Source organism: Mirounga angustirostris, unplaced genomic scaffold, assembly GCF_029215605.1.
Source record: "Mirounga angustirostris isolate CCGP_5_RB_7025 unplaced genomic scaffold, mMirAng1.0.hap1 SCAF_5, whole genome shotgun sequence".
Lineage (NCBI taxonomy): Eukaryota > Metazoa > Chordata > Mammalia > Carnivora > Phocidae > Mirounga > Mirounga angustirostris.
In genome coordinates, this window is record NW_026991713.1 from 67,178,759 (window position 1) to 67,205,688 (window position 26,930).

At 42.0% G+C, this 26,930-nt stretch overlaps 1 protein-coding gene and 1 pseudogene across 2 annotated transcripts in view; both read right to left on the reverse strand.

The window, feature by feature from the left end:
• ANO6 (anoctamin 6) overlaps nucleotides 1-26,930 on the reverse strand; it is a 183,853-nt gene that overhangs the window by 98,571 nt on the left and 58,352 nt on the right. For both annotated transcript variants that reach the window (XM_045873584.3, XM_045873585.3), the window contains one exon: nucleotides 16,703-16,782. In XM_045873584.3, coding sequence (XP_045729540.1) covers nucleotides 16,703-16,782 — 80 coding nt within the window. The remainder of the gene's footprint in view (nucleotides 1-16,702; nucleotides 16,783-26,930) is intronic.
• On the reverse strand, nucleotides 685-12,658 carry LOC123844960 (spermidine synthase-like; annotated as a pseudogene).

A 26,930-nucleotide genomic window follows, 5' to 3' on the forward strand; every position in this document is an offset into this window, starting at 1 on the left:
GGATTTCAGGACCTAGTGAAATGTACCCTTCAGGGCTGAGCCATATACCACCACAGCCTTCAAAATTACAAACGTGAATTCTCAAAGATAATGGTTCTTAAACGTGGCTGCACATGAGAGTCACCTTCGTAAACTTGATATAAACATATTCAGGTTCTAACCAACAGCACGATTAGCACATGAAGGTCAGCTTGGACCTTCACTTTTTAAAAGAGCTCTCTAGGGGGGCGCCTGGGTGGCTCAGTCGGTTAAGCGACTGCCTTCGGCTCAGGTCATGATCCTGGAGTCCCGGGATCGAGTCCCGCATCAGGCTCCCTGCTCAGCAAGGAACCTGCTTCTCCCTCTGGCCCTCCCCCCTCTCATGTGCTCTCTCTCTCTCTCTCAAATAAATAAATAAAATCTTAAAAAAAAAATAACCATGAGAGACGATGGACTCTGAAAAACAAACAGGGTTCTAGAGGGGAGGGGGGTGGGAGGATGGGTTAGCCTGGTGGTGGGTATTGAGGAGGGCACATTCTGCATGGAGCACTGGGTGTTATGCACAAACAAGGAATCATGGAACACTTCATCTGAAACTAATGATGTAATGTATGGGGATTAACATAACATTTAAAAAAGGTAAAAAAAAGGATATATATATATACCTAATAAAATATTGAGGTGTAAAAGCAAAAAAAAAAAAAAGAAGAAGAAGAAGAAGAAGATAGTAGGAAGGGAAAAATGAAGGGGGGGGGAATCGGAGGGGGAGACGAACCATGAGAGACTATGGACTCTGAGAAACAAACTGAGGGTTCTAGAGGGGAGGTGGGTGAGGAGATGGGTTAGCCTGGTGATGGGTATTAAAGAGGACACGTACTGCATGGAGCACTGGGTGTTATACGCAAACAATGACCCATGGAACACTACATCAAAAACTAATGATGTAACGTATGGTGATTAACATAACATAATAAAAAAATAATAAAAAATATGTAAGGAAAAAACAAAACAAAAATGCCCCTCTGTGCTCTTCTAAGGAGAACAGAGCCGATTCCTGATGCCAACACAGTCTGAGTTCATTCGAAGGGGAAGGGTTGGGGTACGGCTGGGCTGAGCAATGTTGGGCTGTGGTCACTTTGAGGCTGGCTATCCCCGTACCTGCAATCTGTGTTGCCAACTACAAACATCCATAAATGTTAGATAAGACTTCTTAACCATATTATTATTTTATGAATAGGCTTTTAAGATAGCTAAAATGCTTTTCAATCACCATGCAGTCACGGAACAACACCCCAGTGAGGAAATCGGCTGATTTTTCTGCTTTTTTTACATGAGGAGATGGGGTCCTAAAAGAAAAAGCGACTTGCTCACAGGGGACCAAGAGCAGAACTGCACAGGGACAGAAGGCTTCTAATTCCCTGGAATTCCATCTTGTACTCAGCTTCCTGGGGGCACTTTTAGAATGACTTTCTTTTACAAAAAAGAAAAAAAAATTTTTTTTAAGTAAAAACACTTTTCAAAGTCTCAAAAGTGCCTCCTCTCATTCACCTCTCTCTCCTTCAACCTTCTTCTTATTTCACAAGACAGTATGTTTGCTTTTTAAAAACACGACTACTGAAAAACCATGAAATGCTGGTGATACCATTAGTATCCCTGAATGGTCTGTCAGCATTTTCATTATGTGTTTTTATCTTAGGGGATTTGGACTGAGCAGTCAAATTTTACTCCAGCCACAAGTATGGTCTCAACTTGATCTATTCGAATTCATACTAACATTGTAAAGATCTGTATTATTGGTTTGCTCATTATAATTAATGAAGATGCTCTTTGGTAGTTATTACAATCTGTCAGGTCACATTAACCTACATTTCAAAAAGTGACTTGGGAGAAGGAACTGTAAATGCATTTTCCTTTTGAAGGAGCCATTAGAGTTTTCTGAGTAAAACCATATCTTATAGTCTCTTTTCGTTTTGTTTTGTTTTTTTTTTTAACCTAAACGGACTTAAGGAATACATTTGAGGCTTATAGTAAAGATGCACTTTTTATTATTATTTGTCAAAATAAGGAAAGCTAGGGTTAACTAGTAGGACTTCAGAAATAAAGGGATTTTAAATCATCTTTCCAAAGCCCTTAAGCCTTCCAAATTAATTACAAATTCAAAATATGGGGGGGTGGCAGCTACAGTTGAAATCCCACAGGTCTCTCCTCCTCAATTTTCCAGGAATCCTGTGAATTCATTCTGCGTATTCATTTCTGCCAAGTTCTGTGTTTCTCTTTAAATTTTTATTACAACTTCTTCCATTAATGCTGTTTTTTAGGTCATGGCACAGTCAGGTTATTTACCAGCAGACTCTCAACTTTAACTCAATTCTTTTGCTTCTGTGGGCTTTTCTGGCCATTACTGTGGCATGCTTCTAGATGACTTATAATCAAATGAGTTCCATTGTAAATACTGATATCACATCTTTGTTCAGAATGCCCAGGGCTCCCTGCTTTCCTCATGCCTGCTTTTGTCAAATTAATTTTGACATTTCCCCCAGATAATGGATAGCTCACTGAATTTCAAATGGGATACTCTGTGGGGCAAGAATTCACAAGGCATTTCAGTCAAGACTTTCCGAAAATAGGGGAATAAAAGCAGCAGAATGAACACTGTTACAAGGAGGAAATTTGGCTGATAACGATAGGTTAAAGGAGGGGGAAAAAAAATAAGACAAAAGCAACTCAGATACATCAGTGAGCCACATATAACTTACTAGGGTGGTATATTCCCAGAAACATCCTGTCTTTCTCTCATTCCCTGCTTGCCTTCCGCTACCAAGTCCTGCTACACATAAAACATGCATGCCCTTCCTTCCCATCCCCACTGACGTGTCCTGGTTCAAGCATACATCATCTGCCTAGGTTGTTACCCAGTCTGTCTACATTCGAACTCCTCCAAGGAATTAAGGTACTTCAATTATGAGAAGGTCTTTCTACTGAAATGAACTGTCTGCCTATATATACCTTCTATTCATGGGTCTTAATACTGTATTTTGCAACTCCATCCACCAATTACTATCACCAAATATTTAAATTTGATGTCATACTCTTGCCTAAGTGTCAGGATCCACTCCTATGTTGATTTTCTTGAATCAACATGCCCCCTCCCCTTAAAATGGAGCACCCAGAATGGCGGGTGGCTTTACTGATACTGAACAGGAGAAGCCTAGTACTTTGTTCTGGACACATAGGTATGAATGCAACCTAGACTTGCATGAACTTTTTGACAATATTATTACAAGCTTGATTCATACTAAGTTTAATTAGGCAAATACCTAGCCTTTTTACATGATCAGTCATTTAGCCTCAGATCTTACAATCTGTACTTAGGCAGCAGATATTTGTGAATTAGGGAGCAGGCGCTTACTTTAATTCATATTGATTTCTGTCTCCTCTAGGAATTGATTTCTAGCCATTGTTCCACAGTCTTGGTAAAATCAATTGCCCAGATAAGTATACTCTCACTAGGTCCACATTTCTTCATTCTGTATTTAAACGTAATCTTTTTCACACCATTTGCTAAAATCAAAACATGCAAAATGTGTCAGCTATACTTCAATTAAAAAAAACACAAAATGTCCGTGGTTTTCTCCTGTTCTACCATTATAATCACCCCCATTAAAAAAAAAGAAGGTAACGTACTCAGTTTGACAGGACTTATTTTTATTGAACTCACGTTGGCGCCTGATGACCTTTCCTTTTTTAACGTTCACAAACCATCTGCTTAAAAATCTCATTCTGTAATATTCCTGGAGATTAATACTCCAGGGTCAATGTCTCCATTTATCAGAATTCAGTCTATGTCCAACTTCTACTCTAACCCCACCCCTTCTGGAAAACTGTTATATTTGTCCCTCTATGATTCTTGTACTTGTCCTGGCCCCCATATCACCTCCAGATTCCCAATTGTGGTTCCATGAGCAAATCCATGTTGTTGTTTTTTTTTTTTTTAATGTATTAGAGAGAGAGAGCACAAGCAGGGGGAGCAGCAGGGAGAGGGAGAGGGAGAAGCAGGCTCCCCTCTGAGCAAGGAGCCTGATGCGGGTTCCATCCCAGGACCCTGGGATCATGACCTGAGCTGAAGGCAGACACTTAACTGACTGAGCCGCCCAGGCGCCCCCAACATATTCTTTTAATACCATGGTTGATATGTAATCCTTCTAGCTAAAAAATTTAAACTCATTTGGAATAACAATATTCCTTTCTACAACAGTCTCATGCAGCATGGGCTTCTACAGCTCTCTCCCAGGGCTTGAACCTGTCCAAACTAAAAAAAAAAAAAAAGTTCACTTTCATTAGCAGAAAAGACAAAAGGAATATAGAAGCTGATAAGCTCTTTTCCCTTTAAATTGTCTTCAAGTTTTAGATCACTGCTTCAAAATCTAACATAACTCAAAAATCAATCCTACTTTCATTCACTCACCATACTAAGCAATTTTTCCACAAGCTTCCACTCAACACACTCACTCTGGACTTTACATTTATTCTAAAATTTTAGTAATAATAGAAAAAATAAGATTGGAGTGTTCCAGAGGATTATTAGTACAGAATGATAATTTTGTTAACTCTCTGAGTTAAACTGGCCTTAGCTGGTCTGGCCTGGCTGGGCCTAGAAGCCCAATCACCATTTATGACTGTTTCTGGGAAAATACATTCTGCATTCCAAAGTGATTATTCAGAAAGAAATTTCTGACTGAGACTTTGCATGCTGGCCTATTTTTGCTCATACCCTCCAATCCTAACAAGTCCACAAATGTAGCTTCTGAATCAGCCACATAGAGCAAATGAGTAGGTCCCCTTCCCTCCATATTCAGGCAAAGTACACATTCCCTCACCTTTTGCTCTTGAATGCAAGAAATGCTCTCAAAGTTGAAATGCCATGTGAATTCCTACCATAGCAAATGGGCCAATTCAGCCGTTCTTACTAGCTTATCTTTGGTCTCATGTCTTCTTTTGAGAGTTCTTTTGCCAAATCCATGTTCCTTTGCTTGGTTTCCTTTTTTTGGTGAGTTCCTTTTCTCTTTTAGTTTGGTGAATTTAGTGCAAAAGCCACAAAGCAAAGCCGTTCCTATTTCTTTGTAGAAGACCCAAGTACAAATCCAAGAAATGCTTGAGAACAAGGGTCCTGCCTTATTCCCAGTCTTCCAGGTCCTGAAGATCCTGGGATCTTGAGGCAGACCTTGGGACTTCGATTGAGTTTCTGAGATTAGCCAGAAAGACTCTGGACTGCCCATAAAATAAACCATAATCTCCTTCAATAGCCCCAGTGCCAATTCATTTGCCTCAGGGCCAGTTAAGCCAGAAATCACCAAAATGAAGTCTGGATTTCTGGGCGAGGGGGAGATGGAGATTAAAATAGATCCTGGATGCCACTCTGAAATAAAACTTGACTGATGACTTTGAAACAAAGCCTGGAAACAAAACTATGCAGACCTACGGGCAGCTGGTTCTGATTATTCTTTCATACCTTTCACAGTCGGGGCAAGGAAGTAAGGCTGACATTCACCTTATTCTAGAGGTCACGGCCAGACCGTTGGTCCCCAGTGTTGTTGGCCCCTTCGGTCCATGCAAGCAGCTTAAGCCCCTGAGCTTCCCAGAGCCGATCGTCTCCTACCTGGCAGCTACTACTGCCCCTGTCCATGGAAAATCCGGCCCCTGACTCACACTGCCCTCCCCATTCCAAGTTCTCCCTCATCCAGAACGATGTCTGCACCCACAGACATGACTGGGCCACCTTGGCCCCTTAGTAACTTGACACTAGTGATGTCCTCCCTTGCACGCACTAACTTCCACGGTCCCACCCTGGACCTTGTCATCGCTTGAAAAATTCTCTTTCCAAACCCACTTCCTCAGGGATCCCCCTTTCTGACCACAACTAACATCTCATTTCCCAGTGACCCCAGAGGCCCCATGACTTTTTCTAACCAATCTGCAGATTCGCGTTTCCTTGCCTCCCTTCCTTCTGTAAGGTCACATTTCCCAAGCTCATCATTTCACCCGCACGCTTGCCAATATTCTGCACTTTCCGTCATGACCATCTAGCAAAGCCCCAACTGGAGGCCGAAGCCTGCGACCTGCTTTCTTGGTGTCTGAGCGATGCCGGAGAAACCACTGGTATTGTTTGTAATTCAGGCTCACCGACCCCACGCAGGCCCTCACCACTGCCCAGACATCCTAGTACTTTTCCTCGGTTTTCCAAGCCAGATTGGTCTTCCGTTCCTCCCACTCTCCACAACTGCTTCAAAGCACCAACTCCCTCCCCACTCCTCCGTCACCCCAGCGCTCTGTTCTCTTCACTCTCAGCAGCTGAACATGGAAGCGGCTGGATAAGAACTCCCTCTGCTTCTCTCCAACAAAGCCACAAACCAGTAACACCCACCTGCTGCTCCTGTATCTTTGGAGACACTGCTCCTCCCATAGAACGTGGTCTCCTCCACATCTACAAACCATTCCACAGCCCATTTCAAAGCCACTCTTCCCTCTAAGTCAGTTGTTCCCCTCACACAGATCCTTCTCATCAATATTTAAAGCTGTTCAGGGCTCCATCTGATGGAAGGAGAGCATCTCTGGTTCTCAGTCTCCTGCACTTACTGCTCTCTCATCCTCCAGCCCTTCAAAGTCAAGCTCCTGGAAAGAGAGGTCAGGATTTCCTATTTTTTTCTCCTGCTTATTCCATAATCCACTCTAAACTGGATTAGAGTGGCATCCCCAGCACTCCCTAGAAACAGCTCTACATAAGGACGCCAGTGACCCTAATGCTTTTTCAGTATTCATTTAACTCACTGGTTATTAAATGAGGGCAATTTTGTCCCCAGGGAACATTTAACAATGTCTGGGCATATGTGGTTGTCACTGCTGTGGAGAGGGACCTTTGCATCCCATGGATAGGGGCCAGTGATGAAGCTAAACATCCCACAATGCACAGGGCAGCTCCCACAACAAAGAGAAATCCAGCCCAAAATGTTAGTGGTGCTGAGGCTGAGAAATCCTGCTATAACTGGATCCCTAAACAACACCCAGAACTACTCACCATGTCATCTGCTTCCTAGCTTCTATCCTGCCATTCTTCAGATTTCTCTCCTACCTCTCTGGTCATCTCCTTTGGCAGCCATCTACTGATCCCTGAGTCACTACCCCTCATTTCTTAGAGAGATTTAAGCCCTGCCTCACTGTCAACCTCTCCAAGACATTTCTTCTGACATAATTCTTGGGGATTTCCATCTCCACACCTTCCAACACCCTGTCCTTACAACTCTACCCTGCCCCAGACCCTCATTCCAATGCGCATATCCCAGACCTTGTCTGTACTGGTTACTGTGATTCCTCCCTTAGTTAGAAAGATCCTGACTCTCCAACTACCTCTTCCTATTTTTCCAGTTCACTCTCTCCAATACCCCAACTGCAAAAATTATCAAACCCCACTAAGGTCTAACTCTCCTGATCCTATTGCCTCATCCTGCTCATGTCCCTGGTCCTTCACTCTCTGGCAAACACCCTAAAACTCTCTTAGCCTTGTCTTGCTTCACTGAACTGACTTAAAGAAACCCCAAATTGGCTAAATCAAATTCATTGCCTATTGTACACCTGTTCCAAAGCTGTAATTGAATGGGGAAAGCACATACCCATCATGACCGTGAACCTCAAGTGGGCTTTTAGTGCTGCCAGGAAATCATACTGCACTTCCCAGAGCTTTCACTCTCAGATACCTTCTCCTCTCCCTTTAGGTCTCTTCATCTCTTCTTCCTTCCTCAATCTTCGCTAATGTTTTGCTTCTCATTTCATTGGTAAATAAGAAGCAATCAAGAAAAAACTTCAACAAGCTCCTATTAGCATAAAGCCATAAACCAGTAACACCCACTGAACACGAGTAACTGAACTAATTCCACCTGGGTGCCAATACACTGGTTTTCCTCCTACTTCTAAGAATGAACTATCTCTACAGCCATGGCAGGTGTCCAACCTCTCCACATATGGACCAGATTCCATCCCTTTCTTGCCTTCTCAAGGATGTTATTCCAGAAAGCCTTCCTTCTCACTCCCGCATCATCAGATTTTCTCTTCCTATTGGATTAATTTCCATAACCTTACAAACAGAAATTCCTGCCATCTTTTTTTTTTTTTTCTGTACCTAGCTGGTATAGGCTTGGGGGCTGACCACCATATTGAGAGAGAGACAGACGGTCTGCCCAGCAGGGCACGCCAGGCAGCATCCCAGGGCCTGTAACACTTGCTTGGTGGACACGCCGGTGGGGCAGGGGGTCTTGTCCTGCACTTGTCATGCCCAGGCGTCCCCGAGGCTCCCTGGCCCGAGGTCCTGGGCAGCATAGGCAGCAGCAGCGGGCTCAACTCACATCCCTCAGGGCCTGGGCAGCGCACTCAGACAGGACGGGGCCTGCTGGTGCACATCAGAGTTGTAGCAGTTCAGCTGCATCTTTTCCACCTGCTTCCATGTCAGCTGCTGCACGAGCTTCTGGAAGTTGGTGCTCGGATTTTTGCTGCATAGCATGAAGCCCATCAGGTCACTGGGGTAGGTGGGGATGGTGCAGTAAGCGGAAGTCGCCAGAGGGAAGAGCGACTTGCAAAACTGCCTCATCTCTTGATGAGGTCCAGGTGCAGCCACTGACACTCGCCCTGGCAGACGACACTCCTCATTCTTGAGGGCCACCTTCACGAGCTGGTAATAGGATTCCTTGAAGAGAGTCTTGGCAGAGTCCACGGGGTCTGAGGAGTCAGTGATGATAACATCGAAGGCGTCCTGGTTCTGTTTCGTGAACTCAAAACCATCACCCACATGTAGGGTCAGCTTGGGGCTGCAGCCGCCCACAGCCATGCCTGGCAGGAATTTCTCAGAGACCTGAACGACATCCTTGTCAATCTCACACTGGACCACAGGCAGACTCCACAGAGGAACGCTTCACCACCTCCTGCAGGACACCCTAGTCCCCAGCCCCGATGACCAGCACCTTGCATGGGTTGGGGTGGCTACAGAGGGGCAGGTTGGCTGTCATCTCCCGGTAGGAGAACTCGTCCCTCTCTGCGCACTGGATGACGCCAGCCAACACTAGCACGTTGCCATAGCTCTTACTGCAGGAGACAAGGATAATCCAGGCCAGGCTGCAAAGCAGAAGGGTGGCGCAGGGCCCAGGACTGAAGGCGGTACACAGCTGCAACAGGAAGGGACCAGCTCTGCCCACCACCTGTGCTACAGCCTAACCTGGCCGCGGGTGGGAGCAACTCCTGCCATCTTCACACTAACTAAATAAAAAAAAAAAACACCTCCCTTCATCCTAACACATAATAACCCCTTGTTCTGCATTCATGTTCAGAAAAAAAAAATTGAAAGTGTTATCTAAATGTTGTGTATCTGTCAACAAAACCAAAAGACAACCGACAGAATGGGAGAAGATGTTTGCAAATGACATATCAGATAAAGGGCTAGTATCCAAAATCTATAAAGAACTTATCAAACTCAACACCCAAAGAACAAATAATCCAATCAAGAAATGGGCAGAAGACATGAACAGACATTTTTCCAAAGAAGACATCCAAATGGCCAACAGACACATGAAAAAGTACTCAACATCACTTGGCATCAGGGAAAGACCAATCAAAACCACAATGAGATACCACCTCACACCAGTCAGAGTGGCTGAAATTAACAAGTCAGGAAATGACAGATGTTGGCGGGGATGCGGAGAAAGGGGAACCCTCCTACACTGTTGGTGGGAATGCAAGCTGGTGCAGCCACTCTGGAAAAAGCTGAAAATAGAGCTACCCAATGACCCAGCAATTGCACTACCAGGTATTTATCCAGATACAAATGTAGTGATCCGAAAGGGCACATGCACCCCAATGTTTATAGCAGCAATGTCCACAACAGCCAAACTATGGAAAGAGCCCAGAAGTCCATCGACAGATGAATGGATAAAGAAGACACACACACACACACACACACACACACAATGGAATATTACTTAGCCACCAAAAAAAAATGAAATCTTGCCATTTGCAAGATGTGGATTGAACTAGAGGGTATTAGGCTAAGCGAAATAAGTCAATCAGAGAAAGACAAGTATCATATGATCTCACTGATATGAGGAATTTGAGAAACAAGACAGAGGATCACAGGGGAAGGGAGGGAAGAATGAAACAAGATGAAACGAGAGAGGGAGACAAACCATAAGAGACTCGTAATCTCAGGAAACAAACTGAGGGTTGCTGGAGTAGAGGGGGGTGGGAGAGATAGGGTGGCTGGGTGATGGACATTGGGGAGGTTATGTGCTATGGTGAGCGTTGTGAATTGTGTAAGACTGATGAATCACAGACCTGTACCCCTGAAACAAATAATACATTATATGTTAATTTAAAAAAAGAGAGATAAATAAACAAATGAATAAAAGCTGTGTATCTGATTCCTCTTCTCCCATACTGTATTCAATCCTCTCTGGTTTTGTATCCCAAGGTTCAGCTGAGATTTCTCTCGTCAAGGTCTCTTCCACACTGCTAAATTCAATTTCCCATCCTCCTCAGCAGATTTGGTAGTTACCTCCGACTTTATACCTTCTTCATGTGGCTCCCAGGACTCTCCTCATTTTCCTCCAACCGCACTCCTCCTTCCCTCTGCAGATTCTTCCTCAGGCCCCTGACTTGTGAACACTGGAGTCCCCAGGGCTCAGTCCAGGGTCTCTTTATCTCGCCCCTTGCTGGTCTCAGTCAGTGCCACAGATTCAAATACCACCTGTGTGCTGACAACCCCCACATCTCTAGCTGGACCCCTCTCTTTAACTCCAGACCCGTATATTTTACTGCATACTGACATCTCCACTTGGATGTCTCAAATTTCACATGCTGAAAACAGAATTTTTATTTTCCTCTGCATATCCTCCCCTCAAACTGCTCCTTCCACAGCCCCCCAGGTCAAAAACCTTGCAGTCATCTTTGACTGCTCTTTCTCGCACATCTCATGTCTGATCAGTCAACAAATCCTATTGGTTCTACCTTCAAAACATACTGAGAATTTGAGTATGTCTTGCTAACACCATAATTAACACTCAGGACCAAGCCACCACCACCTCTCACTTGGGTTCCTGAAAAGTCCAAGAGGTCTCCTGCTTCTGCTTATAGTCCTCTGTAATCTATTCTCAACACAGCCAAAGTGATCCTGTTAAAACACAGGGCAGGGCAGTCAAGTCATTTCTCTGCTCAAAACCCCCCAGTTTATCCTCCAAAGGCTTACCCTTAATTGCTTTCCCAATTCATTCAGAGTAAAACCAAAGTGTTTACAATGGCCTATGAAGCCCCCACTATCTACTATATTCACATTTCATTCTGCTCGTCACATTGGCCTCCTTCTATTTCCTCAAACGTATCTCAAACTTCTACCTAAAGACCTTTGTCTGTTATTCCTTCTGCCCGGAATGCCCTTCATCTAGATTTCCAAATAGTTTGCTGTAGTACCCCGGCTTTCGGGTCTTTTCACTTGTCACCTTCTGCACACCCTATTCCTGAGATATTCCCTGAACCACTCTATTTAAAACCATAGCCATCCCCCACACCCCCAACACATACGTATAATCCTTCCTTCACTCTTCTCTAAAGGACTTACCACGTCGTGCCATATTATGTATCTTATTTATTTTGTCTTTTATGTCTCCCCTACCAAAATGTCCACAAGTACAGGGATATTTTTTCTATTGTTCACTATAGTGCCTCAAATAGTTTATTTTAACTCTTGGGGATCACAATATATTATCATCTAGTTAAATACAATCAAACCTGAATTTCAGAAAATCAACGGTATTTTCTGTAAAGTAGTATCTCCCCTCAGAAAGGGAGCCAGTTACAACAAAATCCCAAACAGGATAATGACTATTCAGACCTCCTTCTTTTTGCATAAGCACGAGTGTGGAACAAAGGGGACACATTTTTGCTCCACTTTGATCCTCATCTTCCTGAGTCTATACCTCGGCTTAGTCTTTCTAAATCCTGTAGTTTCTCATCATCTTCCCTGGCTTATCCTATTATAATCCTAATACTCTTTTGCGAGCCTAAACTCTTATTATTTACTGCAAATTTGGCAGAAGCGAAACCAAGGAAAACATCAATCGGCGTGAAAACAAGAGGTGGTTAGGATCTTCCTGCCTCTAAAAGCCAGGAGAGTTAGACATAAACCTCAAGTTCTAGAAAGGATGGAAAGGGGGATATAATTAGCAAGACTTGGATCATAAAATGTAATTCCTTAGCCTTTCCTTTCCTTCCATGTGTTTTTGTGTTGACCACAGCCTGGTTTCCATCCAGCTAGCTACAAGCAGATTCATTCCACTGGAGTTCCTCCCCACACCCCATTCCTCACCCCTGGTGCACCCAGGTTCCTGGGTCAGTACCAAAAGGGTCAGGGTTTCTAGAAAGAGCCCTGACCATTACTCAGCCTTTCCTCTACTTCTTCCCCACTCCTTGGGGCTTGGAATGAACCTGGGGTCCTCTGGGCCCGCCATGACTGATGAGCCCCTGGACTAACCCCTCAGATCACCTTTGCTCTTAAGCAGACCTGAGAGTGAGAGCCCCAGGGGAAGCCTAGGCTGCCCAGCACCTGCATGCTACCACACTGCAGAAAAACCTTTATCTGCTCCATTACCATGTTGATAGCTCCCCATCCTAGGTTCTAGCCAGACTGCCTCATTCTGCAGCCTCTGCTTCAAAGTCTGAACTCTAAAAAGGTTATCTGGGTCTCAGATACTCAGTCCCCAGCCTCCCTTTGGCCAAATCGCTTCTCCAGAGTCTGGCACTTGTCCTCATGAACCTAGCCTATTTTCAGAGCCCATGTCCCTACATGACAGCCAGCAATCACAGGGTTCCAGAGCATCTGGCATGTCACCGTTTCCTTGACTAGATCCCCCTTGAACTAATTGCTGTGAAAAATTACAGTGTGATTAATTATAGTTCATCAACACAAGGGAACAGAAGTGAGAGACGATAACAATAATGTCAGAGAAAAAAAATAGCAAGGGGCTGTACACCTTAAGCCTACAGAGTGCTGCATGTCAATCATATCTCCATACACCTGGAAAAACAACAGTGTGGGACAGTATTCAGGATGAAATATTAAGTTAATAAAGCATATCACAAACAGATTTTCACTGTGCTCAAACAAAAAACCGAACCAGGATCGAGCTGGTTTCCTACCGCAACGAGATGACCCAGTTACTGTCCGTAAAGCCAGCATTCCGCCAGGCCCCTTTCACCGTGAGCCCCATCCACACATCCACCCCACCTCCAAGTGGGGCTGTGTCCAACACGTCCCCAGCTCCTTGCAAGCAAGAACACAGGCACCTTATGTCCGTCTCGGTTCGCCCCCCCCTTAACGTTTCAGATAGCTGAGCAGCACAGCGTGCCCCCCCCACCCCGCCAAGAACAAGCCGCACCCAGGCTTCGCAACAGCATTTGTGTATCCGTGACGTACGCAGGCTCTACAGCAGCCCCGGCTCTGCCTGACTAGTCACATCACAGACACCTGAGCTGTGCAGGAAAACTTTAATGTGTTTATCATGCTGGTAACCAAGGCTACTCAATTGGCACTGCTCGCTTGAGCCCTGTTTCAAACGACAGAAAAACAGAAATCCTGAAGGAAACAAACTAATAACGATCAGCATTTTGTTCTCCCTGTTTGCCAAACTATGTAAATACACTCCGTTGTATGAAAACACGAGGCTCTTGATCCTTCTAAAACCTGAACTATTTGAGAATAAGGCCTGAGTAAACCTGGTCTGCGCCTTGCTTTATTTCAGTTCACCTCAGCAAACGGCAGCTGCACCTTCCAAATGCCAGATGGAGAAAAACAGAGCGCTGATATTTCGGCTCCTTTTATTCTTCTCCATCTTCTTTCTGTTTTTGCTTTTGCTTTGTGCCAGGCTCCCTCTGCTCCTAGGTTCGTACTGGTGGCCCTGTTTCGGATTTGAATTTTTGGGTTGGGTGCACATACCTGGTGTTGTCCTGGCATCTGCCCAATCCACCTGCCTACACAGCGGAGCCACCCGTTTTCACGGATGCTGTCACTGTCTGCCTACAAAAAAAGGCTTCCCTTACATGTCATGCCTGATTCCCTCGAGGACTCTGTTCTCAAGGCACCTTATACGCCTCCTGTTTGTTTACCAGGGAGGCAGCAGTTTGGGAAATATCTGCGTACAAGTGAACTGCTGGGGGCCACAGTGACGTGGGGAAAAAACACAAGCAGCTACGGACGCGGTTCCTGCCGACGGGATGTGCAACAACATCAGAGGTGCGAACATCTAAAAAGCACAAGAACATCACAGACTCCTTCCTAAACATGGTATGAACACACAATTAGAGAAAGAGAACAGCCAGACACAGAAATCTTGTATCAATCACACATATAAGGAAACCATGCGTCACAACTTCAACTCCACTCATGTGGTCTCAAGAAATTCTCTAGATATTCTTGAGGCATGATAGTGAAAAAGAAAAATATGGGGATTTAGCCTAAAAATCTCCTTTCAGCTTAGGTGTTCTCAGACCCATTGCTAAGAGAAATCTCTCAAAACAGAAGTGCATTCTGTGATCCTCAAGTTCTACTCCTCGTCATTCTAACTTAGACTCGCCAGTCTTCACCCCTCGAAAAGGAAAATGAGGTAGTCAAGAAGTTAACACTGAAAGTAGAATAACATTACCAGTGTAGACTATCTGCTACAAAGACCTCGCTGGGGCATGCCAATCTCAAACCTAATACACTGAAATCTGTTCTTGAGAAAAATACTTGTATTTTCACACAGGGAATCAGTGCGAACTATATAGGTGTTTGCCAAGCACATTAGCGCTTTATTGCACACGGCTCTTTTTGGGTTAGAAATAGTGCTTAGAGAGTATCAACGAGCAGCAGTTAGAAAATACAACAAAAGGGGCGCCTGGGTGGCTCAGTTGGTTAAGCGACTGCCTTCGGCTCAGGTCATGATCCTGGAGTCCCGGGATCGAGTCCCACATCAGGCTCCCTGCTCTGCAGGGAGTCTGCTCCTCCCTCTGACCCTCCCCCCTCTCATGTGCTCTCTCTCATTCTCTCTGTCTCAAATAAATAAATAAAATCTTTAAAAAAAAAAAAAGAAAAGAAAAGAAAATACAACAAAAAAGGGCCAGCTCCATGAGTCTGTATCAATTTCATATTCAAATGGGAAATATCTGTGTCAATTCTGCTTTGGGGCTCTAACAGTAGAAGTTAGAAAAAACCACAAAACTGCTCTGCTACTTTAGGTAAGATACAGGATACACTGGTGGGCATTCACAATTTTCCTTCACTGAAAAATCTCATTGAATGTAACAGGGAAGTCACCGAATACGAGGTCTTTCTATTATATCCAAGTGATTTTCACAGTAGGCAATCTGCTAGTATGCCACAGGGGTCCCACACTGTGAAATAAAATGGCACTGTGGATATAGTTTCATGTGCGATCCCTTTCGGTCCAGAGCACTGCCTAGTTTCCTTACTCTTGGCTGAACTGAGTAAGTAATCCATAAAGAATGAGTGAGAAGAGGAAAAGCACATAATGAGTTTTGTTTTTGTCTTTTGTTTTGTCTCTATTAATAATACAATTGTGCTCTGCCAATTACTGGTGTGGCAACTGTATATCACACTTTGAAGATAAGCCAAAAAAAGACGTTTGCCTTGCTAAAGTGGTAGACAAGCCATTTGCAGCAAGAGGCAAAAATAAGTAAATCAAGGTGGATCCTGGCATGCTTTTCCTTCACATCTGGTGCAGTAATATGGTACATGAGTTAGAGAAACACTTCTTCCCATCCCCCTCTTCAAATGAGCCTAATATAAAATCTATTTAATAAGGACATTCTGCACATGGCATCCTATGTGCTTAATTTTCTTTAAACAAGGCATTAATAAAATCACAGTAGCATCTAATAAGATTTTTAATTCCTTGAGGGTGAGAACCATGGCTAATCTTTAATGAGTCTAATTTAGTGAGAGCATTTAGTTCCCCTCTTGGTAGGAACAACCAACAAAATAGTCCTAGCCCTACAAGATACATCGATATAGGTCATATGCCTAAAGGCTCCAGAGTGAAATGTACCTGTATGTGCTCAGTGAAGACTGGTTTCCAGAGTCACTAACAGCAGAAACTGATAGCAAGGCTACCCATGAATGAAGGAGGAGTTTTCAAAGTAATGAAGCTACTTTACTGCAGAGAGAGTTCCCATTTGCTGGTACAAAGCAGTATGAAGAATAAGCCTCAAAAACATGACGCCAAGACACTGTAGTTTAGTAACCTGTTCCCCAGAGAACCCGAGCTTTAAATACACAGCCCTGGGCGCCTGGGTGGCTCAGTCGTTAAGCGTCTGCCTTCGGCTCAGGTCATGATCCCGGGGTCCTGGGATCGAGTCCCACATCGGGCTCCTTGCTCAGCATAGAGCCTGCCTCTCCCTCTGCCTGCCTGCCACTCCCCCTGCTTATGCTCTCTCTCTCTCTCTCTCTCTCTCTCTCACTCACTCTCTCTGTGTCAAATAAATAAATAAAATCTTTAAAAAAAATAAAATAAAAAATAAAATAAATAAATACACAGCCCTGCCACTGAGACCCATGCCACATCTAGGGGCACTGAGGGCAAGATTCCATAAAAAACCTTCTCCCTTTTGTGAGAATTGAAGATGGAGTAGTAGTACTTACAAACTCTGGGGTTCGGAAATCAGGCTGACTTTCCAGTACTCCAAAACTGGAGACGGCTGTCTGTTCGAGGTTGTCCAACCCTAGAAATAAACAAATAAATAAAGCATGACTTTCATTGGCTCATATACTTTTTTGCTTTTAAATCACCAGCACTGGTTTACGACTGTATTTAGCATCCGTGGCACACCTCCAGGTTTACGTTATTTAACACTCCAGCTATCAGAGACACTCAAAATCTTTAGTAGCTATCCCATCTATTGGACAATGCTATGCTTATAGGATATTCGGTCTTGAAATGCTCAAGACTAGATCAACTATGGAAAATCATTTAGCTTCTACGTGGAAGGACACTGCAATTAAATGTTGTAAAACTCCAGCTAAGGAACATTTTAGCCTATTAATGTTCTCTCTTCAACTACATCTCAGAGAACTGATGTGGAGTCATTTTGGGGTAGTAATTTTCTGTTTTAAGATCTGTTGAATAGCACTATCTGCTAGAAATATACTGGGAGCCAAATAAAATTTTCTAGTAGGTACATTTCAAAAATGAAACAGGTAAAGTTAATTTTAGTAATATGATTTATTTAACTTGATACACCCAGATTATCATTTGAACATGTATTCAATGTAAAAAAAATTAGTGAAATAGTTTACATTTTTTTTATACTAAGTCTTAGAAAGCCAATGTGTACGTTATACTCAAAACACATCTCAATTTGGAATAGTCACATTTCAACAGCTTAATAACCACATGTGACTAGTGGTCACTGTGCTAGACAGCACAGTGTGGGAGGGAAAAAGGAACCAAATCCAGAAGTTGGGTTGTTCTGCAAGACACCAGTCTCACCGTGTCCACAAGTTCCTGATATGAATAAAAGGAATTGTTCCAGGGGCACCTGGGTGGCTCAGCTGAAGAGGAACAAAGGCAAGGTATGCAAGAAGAGGCACAGGACTTTGATGCCCTCTCTTCACGAAGGCACCACTCTCCCCACACTGGCATGCGTTCACAGTAGCTAAAGCTCTCCAACCCTGCCCTCTGGGTTTTTACTTACGCTTCATTACGCTTCATTACTCAGCCATGATTGATTGATCACTGGCCATTGGCAATTGATTCAATCTTCCTTCTCCCACCGCCTTGGAAGCCTTGGAAGTCGGAGGGTAGGACTGAAAGGTTCAACCCTCTAATCTCCTGATGGGTTCCCCTTACAACCAGTCCCCACCCTGGGGTTACCTAGGGGGCTTTCCAAAAGTTGCCTCATCAGCATAACAAAAGGCACCTTTATCTATCTCCTCACTTAGGAAGTTCCCAGAGTTGTAGGAGCTCCTGCCAGGAACTGAGGAAGGCCAAACATATATTTCTTACTATAAAATCACAGTATCACAACAACCATTAGCAGTATATGGTACTCATCTGCATCCTAACTTGGACCAACCCGCCATAAAGGACGTATTTATCAAAAATAGGAAGACTGAGTATGGAATAAGCGTTAAATTGTGTTAAGAAATTACTTTTAATTTTACAAAGTGTTATGTTATCTTGGCTTTGTCGTGCCTTTTTAAAATGCATACTAATTTTAAAAAAATCTTAGAGGCTTTTGTGAAGGAAAAGGCTGAGTCCCCATCAATCCAGAAAAAATTCACTTCAGTGGCCCGAAAGAAAGCTTATTGGGGAGACTGATTAAAAGATCTCTAAGTGGCTGTTCAACAAAACCAAAATGTCAGCCAACAATTCAACTATACCAAATACTTAGATTTGGCACATCACTAAGAAACATCCCAATATCTAGATTAGATTTCAGATTTACCCAGAATCCTGTCCACCAAATTCAGATCACTGGTTACACCTATGAACTGAAAGGAAATGCCAGCAGCAATGACAACACAAACAAGTGATTCTCACTCTCGAACAACTGAGTTCATCACAAAGACCCCTAAATGGGAAACAAAGCAGAAACAAGAAACAGATGAGGTGGGCCAAAGCCTACAGAACTGCAACCAAAGCCAAAATTACAGGGCTTGCCTCTGAGAACCCTAGAGGACTGTGGCAATTACTGTGCAGCTTGTTACACTTAGGGAATTGTAACATAATAAACTGGTTTATTCCAACATCAGAACAACGGTTGTCCAAGATAATTACATTCTTGAAGGCCGCTTCTGGAACTTGCTAAAATGTGTTTACGCTGGTGGCTATGACATTGGGTTTTAAATTGGTGTTCTGCAGCTTGGTTTACATTAGGAAGACATAACCTTTTTATAATATTTAGATATTAAAAATTATGTATTTATGTGGTATTTATGATACATTGGGTTTTTTTTGGCAGAACCAGCAAGTCACTGAAACGCAATACTGCAGATATTTTTAAAAATGAGTCCTGTAAATATGATGGAGCGATCTGACTTTTGCATCTTATCTGGATTACCTTACAATTAGATGCCCAATTTAACTATTAGGAATCTGAGGTCAAAAGACAGGACAGAGCTGCTATCGAGTTTTGTTTTGTTTTGTTTTTTAAGGAAAGGCTTAAGAAAGTACATATTTGCCGAAAGAAAGAGAAGAAACAAAATGTATAACCCAGATGTTTTATCAAATTAAAGGCATCTATGCAGCTTGAGAGGACTTGTGAGAGAACATAATAGAACAATTTATAGTTTTAGTTATTCCGCTGGTAACGGAAACTAATAGATTCACTGCTTAATGTCAACACAAAAGAGAAACTGTAAATTCGAGTGAATAAAAACAGAAATGGCTTTACTGAAACATCATCTCGGTAGAACAATGCTGCAGCTGTCGCTCTCATGACCTACTATAGTACTTGGAAGCAATGATTTATGATGCTAATATGATAATTATACCTCCACTACTGAAGGGCTCCCGTTACTGTTTGATAGTCTTATTTCTGGTAATCTAACACAGCTGAAAAAGTTCATTTCTCAGCAAAAATAGTCAAAATCAAGGTGACACTTTGAGGGCTTTTTATGAAAAACAGGGCAGAATCGTGGGGGAAGGGGGAAACATTCTTATAAGGCAAAAATGTTAATTTTTTCCCTTATATAAATCATTTTTCATGTACCATTTTGAAATATATTTTTAGTATTGTCAACATGCCTCGCTTTATACAACAGAAGTACCACCTTGAATGGCTTCATGATTAGTTCATTTAATGTCAGCATTTGGAATATAAAAGTATATTTTTGTGACCTCTGTGTTATCTCTTCATCAAAAGGCTGCCCAGAGACCTGAAAACTAGTTATTCTAATATGATGAAAAAACTCTGGCCTTGACCTACCAGTGGAATTCTGTATGGATGTACAATGAAAGCACAGGAGAAAGTCAGGTTCAATGCACATTCCCTGCCTGGCTTGTATTTTACGCAGTCATTGTGTCGTTAGGCCCTGGGGATACCCAGAAGAACCTGGCAAGCAAGTATCCCTCTTCTTGAGAAAAAGAAATTGAGACATGGTGAATGTTAATTTTAAGCTCATCAGCGAGTGCCAGGCTACACAGACTTATGGACTACTGAAGGAATACCCTGGAAAACACTGTACACACATCTATCAATTGGTTTCTGTAGGTAAAAGTCAAACAATTGAGGGACTGGGCCAAGAGAAACCCACTAAAATTCTACTTTTCCAAAATGTAATAATTAATCATACAACAACTAGTTAAAAGTGAAAGAACAGCATATTTTAAAAACTATCCATGTAGGTAAGTATAGTAAGATTAAAGCAATCTAGCCATTGGTGGTCTTAGTTCTGACTTATTTGGCAGAACAAAATGAAGGGCCCAATAGCCAGAGGTCTCATCACTTTAATGGGTTCATAATAACACAGTGGAAACCTCACCAGACAGTTGCAATTCATACGATTACTCGTCTATCAATTAGAAGAAATGGAGTAACTAACACTTAACCATCCCACTGTGAAAAAGATCACCTCTAGAGCAAAGCAAATTTGAGACTTATTTAAGTGGGTGATAAAAGGAGCCATTATCTATAATTTTATAACTTAGACAATCTATTATCCATCAGAAAACACAAAAAGACCTTTCAGGAAATTCACGAGTCAAAAACAAAGTGCCTGGTAAGTAGTGCCCTTGCAATAAAAGTAATCAGAATTAGGCATTCAAACTTTATCTAACAGCACCAGCCTGGAAGTGGGTGGGTCCAACTGACGTATTTATTACGGTGTTCACTGAAATAATCAGACTCATAGTGAATATATGAGAGACAGCAGGTTAAAAATAGATGAACCTGGTGCAAAGGGCACTGGGCATGGATTAAAGGGATGGATTGAGTTCAAGTCCTGATTCTGCAACTTTAGCTGCACGATCCTAGGCAATAACTTAGTCTGCATTTATTTATCTGAAGCTGTTAGTAAAATTACTTTCCCTTGTTATCTCACAGGGCTGTGCAAAGGACACAAATGACAATTCAAAAGCATGTTGTAAAAAAAATGCAGCATTATATAAATTAAGTTCATGTACACAGACCCAGAGATATGAAAAAATGTAAACAGAAATTTCCTGAGTGTGTTATTTTATGCTTGGCACTTTTAAATTTCTGATCTTATTTAATCCTATTTTTGTCTTTGTTTTCACAGATGATGAAAATTTGAGGTTATTAGTTGCCTGAAGTCAACCACCAAAAGTGACACAATGAGAATCTGACTCTGTCCAATTCCAGAATTGGACATATATTTAAATATACTGATTTGTCTCCTCAGCTGTGAATAATTCCAAGGGGCTCCCCATTGCTAATATAAGCTGATAAGGAATCAAGATAGCGGGGTGCCTGGGTGGTTCGGTTGTTGAGCGTCTGCCTTTGGCTCAGGTCATGATCCCAGGGTCCTGGGATTGAGCCCTTGCATCGGGCTCCCTGCTCCACAGGAAGCCTGCTTCTCTCTCTCCCACTCCCCCTGCTTGTGTTCCCTCTCTCACTTGTGTCTCTCTCTGTCAAATAAATAAAATCTTAAAAAAAAAAAAAAGGAATCAAGATAGTATTGTGTATATATATAAGTCGAATAAATATTAACCAACAACCTATCTTGAAAAACAAATGATAGAATAGTATAGTGAAATTTATTAATATAGCCGGGACAATTGGAAGAACTAATGGAACACCTCCACAAAATAAGTAAACAGATACAACATTCTGGCAAGTGGCTAAAGACATGCATGTGCCAAGGATGGAACTAGGTGATGTGAGTACAAACATCAAGATGAAAAAAAGTACAGAAACTGTCTTCAGGAATGTCATGATCTAGTGAATGTACAAGTAAAGAAATATCAGAGGAATGGTCCATTCACACTGGAAATGAGGATGTATTCACATATCCAGATTGGGCAGGATGCCTAATGATTTGCCAGGCAGTCCTGCACCTGAAACTCTTCTCCCATTTGACCAGAAGTCTCTGAAAACTGGTCTCAGCATACATCTGATATTTGACCTGAATGCTAGTACCCACCCATCACAATTCTTAAAGTAACTACACACTTGGGCCACCATTTCCTATCACTTCATAATTTCCAGATACTATGTGGGTCCACTTAGTCTCACTATACCCACATCACTTACAACTGAGCTTCCCCAACAGGTCCCGCGTCATCCTGTCGTAGGCATATCTGATCCTCAGGTTCCAGTATCTCTTTCTCTGGCCTCAGTTTAACAGGATCTATTGTATTTTGCTGACAATTAAGTAGGGGAAAATCTATTTCCCATATTATCCATAGGTTGTAAGCCGGCAGATTACAGATCCTGTCATATTAAATGAGATTCTAAAATGAGGCCAAAGAGTCATCATAAATGAAAAGAAAGTTAATAATGAAACATAAAACACAAAGACAGGAGAGTTTCTTTCAAGGCTGAGATGGCTGTAGTTTACCACCCAGGGCAGTGGACTTGAATTGTAAGACCTCTAACACAGTATAACTCTGTGGCTTCAGGTACACCATTTAACCCTAAATCTGTCTCCTCATCAATAAAGTGCAGATTATAATACCTACATCAGAAGGTCATTGTGGAGAATGAATTAAGTGACACACAGATAAAAGTGACTTGAAAAGTGTTAAGTACTATATAAATATTGGCTATTACTATTTTTTTACTTCAATCTTTACATTCTTAACCTTGTTAGGCACCAAGTTTTCCTCCTGACTTTTCACCTTGACTCTTCTTTTTCATAAAATAAATTCAAGCGTAAAAAAAAATAACATTAACTCAGCAAATATTTTTGAATGACCTCAATGTCCTAGGCACCACTGGCTACTACTCGCAATGAAAAGAGACGTGACTCAGGAAATGTCTCCTCATTTTTCTGAATCTGGATGGACAATTTTTTTTACCCCAGCTTGTTACTGGCACTTCAACTCAATGACGGTAATATTTAAATTTTAAAAAAAAATGGACATTATCCTCTAATCATTTCTGGAATGCAATTTCAAATTCAAGTTGATGGTTTCTATTAGAATTCTGTTTTTCCCATCTTAAGACAAAAGTACACTCTCTCACTCTCTTGTATGTGCTCTTTCTCTCTCTCAGATAATTCTGGAAATGGAAGAAATAGCTGAAGGGGAAAGAAAAAGGGATGAAGGGGAAAATGTCATTCATGAAGATGTCAAGTTTGTTAAGGTAAGGAAATTTTTGACTCACGTGTGAAACTCAGTACTATCCATCAGGCAATTTAGAAAATTACTAAACATTCTCCCTATATTATGGTAAAAACTGCCTTGTTTCAAAGTCTCTCCCTGCTGTTCTTGCCATTTTTGATGAATAGACTGTAATCACATTGATTCAACTACCTAAGCCAGAGCTGGGGTCATCCTTCACTTTTCCCTTTCCTTACTTGACGTTTGGTCAGTCACCAAGTTTTATCCTTTTTATTTTTTTAAGACTTTATTTATTTGAGAGAGAGAGAAATCACGCGTGAGTGGTGGGGTGCAGAGAGGGAGAAGCAGACTCCCCGCTCAGCGGGGAGCCCGATGAGGGACTCCACCCCAGGACCCCAGGATCATGACCTGAGCCGAAGGCAGACACTTAAACCAACTGAGCCACCCAGGCTCCCCTATCCTTTTTATTTTTAAACTCCTCCTAAGTACATTCTATCTGGAATGCACATCCCTTCATCGCCCCCCCACACACATACACATTTTACCCTTTCTTTAAAATTTTTATTCCAACGTCAACATTTATGTGCCAAGTTACCTGCCTCAACTTCATGCTCCTATAGCACTTTGCATTGTTTAGTAAAACCTGTCAGATCACTATAGGTGCCCAAAAACTCAACTTGCATTATTAGTTATTAAAATACAGTATTTTTCAGTTGGTCTTCTAGAGAGTGGAAGAGAAAGATGAATGATTATTATACACAAATTTGCAGCTTTATACTGAACAGAGGCCCAAATAATCACATGGTAGTTGCTCTCTCACAACTGGCCACCACCACAGAAGATATAATCTGGGGAAACTACAGGTTTCCGTCCCCATTATCGCACTGTATGGTCCTGATTCATTCTTCTTCTCCACTGGTCCATGAGCTCTTGGGGGAAAAGCCATTGTCTTATTCTACTTTGTTTCCTCAGAATTTGAAACAATACCTAATATAACACAGAGTCTCCATAAGTGAGTGAACCAAAGATGGGATGAATTATAAACTCCGTCATTCTAGAAAAGTTCCTAGCGCTCTTCAGTTCCTCAGAATGTAGTCTGATTACTTACATAACGATAACAGAGTTTTTATATTTCCAGAAACATACTGCCTTGGGCCACAGTGAGGTATGTTCACACTCAGGGCAGGCTAACAATACAGTGTTCCTCCAAGATAATGTTCTTCAAATATTTTGACAGTATTTATGAAGGGGAGGCTCTCTGCCTTTCCTCCGCACTGCCCAGTGTTCTAGCAATGTATCCAACAGGAACACGTTCCTTCCCACAGCACGAGGGACTCCACAGGGGAACAAAAGAGGGACAGTTCAGTGAGTCGCTTGGGCATCTCACCTGTCCAGCCCTACCCTAGTGGCAACTCCAAGGACTTCTCCCCCTTCCCCCAAATAACAATATTATCCCTGAGAAGAGCTCTGATAAACACAATTTTCTTCATCTTGTTATAGTTCTGTGATGTTTAGAGTTGTTTTAGCTCCTCTTACGTATTGCCTCTCCCTCTTCCCACAACCCTCCCCCAATAATTCAGCTCCAAAAATACACCTGGAAGTTAAACACGCCTCCTTTTGAAGAGCTGGGAACAATGATCACATTATTCATTCTCACATCCCAACCAGGTTAGCTAATGCTTTTACAGAAAAGCCGAATGTATATTACAAACTTCTCAGATTCCAACTGAATTCATGAGTTCCTTTTACCATCTTAAAAATTTTTTATTGTACTAACATACGTAAAACATAAAAATTTCCATTTTAACAATTTTTAAGTGTGCAATTTGGTGACATTGGTTCTGTTCACGATATTGTGCAACCATCACCACTATTTCCAAAACTTTTTATTAATCACATCAGAGACTCTGTAACCACTAAGCAGTAACTTCCAATTTCCCCCTCTCCACAGGCCATAATAACGTCTAATCTACTTTGTCTCTATGAATTTGCTTATTCTAGAAATATTTCATGTGAGTGGAATCATACAATAGTTGACCTTTTGTTTCTGGCTTATTTCTCTCAGCAGAATGATGTCAAGGTTCATCCATGTTGCAACATGTGTCAGAACTTTATCCCTTTCTATGACTGAATATTCTGTGTGTGTGTGCGTGCGCGCGTGTATGTGTGTGTGTGTAATAAACCACATTTTATTTTTCATTCATCCTGATGGACACTTGGGTTGCTTCTACCTTTTCGCTGCTGTGAATAATACTGCAAATGAACAACGGCATACAAGTATCTGTTTGAGTCTGTTTTCAGTTCCTCGGTGTGTATACCTGGTTGTGGAATTGCTGAGTCATTTAGTAATTTTATGTTTAGCTTTTTGAGGAACCACCAAACTGTTTTCCACAGTGGCTGCACCATTTCACATTCCCATCGGCAAAGTATCTACTCTATTGTGGTTGCTGTGCATGCTTTTGTTGTCATATCTAAGAATCCATTGCTAAATCCAAGGCCAAAGATTCACGCATTTTCTTCTAAGAGTTCTATGGCTTTAACTCTTATATTTAAGTTGTTGATCCATTTTGAGTTAATTTTCTGTATATGATGCAAGGTTCAGTCCAACTTCATTCTTTTTGCATGTGGAAATCCAGTTGTCACAACATCATTTGTTAAAAAGGCTCTTCTTTCTTCACTGAGCATACTGGCACCCTTCTCAAAAATCCATTGGCCATAAATGTACAGATTTATTTCTGGACTCTAGATTCTAACCTATTGGTCTATGTTTATCTGTATATTAGTACCACACTGTTTTGATTACTACAGCAGCTTTGTAGTAAGTTTTGAAATCAGGAAATGTGAGTTCTCCGACTTTGTTCTTTTTCAAAGCTGTTTTGGCTCTTTAGGGCTCCTTACAATTCCACATGAATTTGAGTCAGCTTTTCCATTTCTGCAACCTTTACCATTTTAATAAATACATTTCTAAAAATTTAGATTTAATAGCATTAATAATAATCGATCATATAACTGAAGAGTGATTTTATTTAATTTTACCAATTTGGTGTTGTTTTTAAAAGCTTGGTTAAGACTGTCTATGTTCTATAAAGGACAAGTGGTATTAATTATAGAAATAGGTTGCAACAATATATTGGAAAGCTATTACTATCACTTCACAGCTTAACTGGTCCAGGCCTCCCAGGACCCTCAGGGTCCCGAGTTTGTAGCTGGCTATAGCTCAGCTGAAACCTGGTTCTAGTCACTGACCAGTCAGTCCCCAGATTATAATGATTATACAGTGTCCTGGGGATGAAAGAAGACACCACACTTAAATTTCTATGGTCTTTAAACTCAAAGCACATTGAGTTGTAACTCCATGCTCCCCCTACCAGAGTAGGCCTGATTTCAAAAGAGTTTCTGAAGCCTACCGAGGACGAGAACATAGAAATGCAAGAAAAAAAGTATAGGTCCATAGTCCCTTACCTGAAATCTTTGATGCCAAAACCTTTGTGTTTCAGAATTTAAAAAGAAAATAACTCTTATATGTATATAGTATAAGTTACCATGCACCCTCAGTGGGGTCTGGGACAGCACCCGTTAATCAAACAAAGTCAGTTTTGCAGCCAAAAATATGAACAGTCGCTC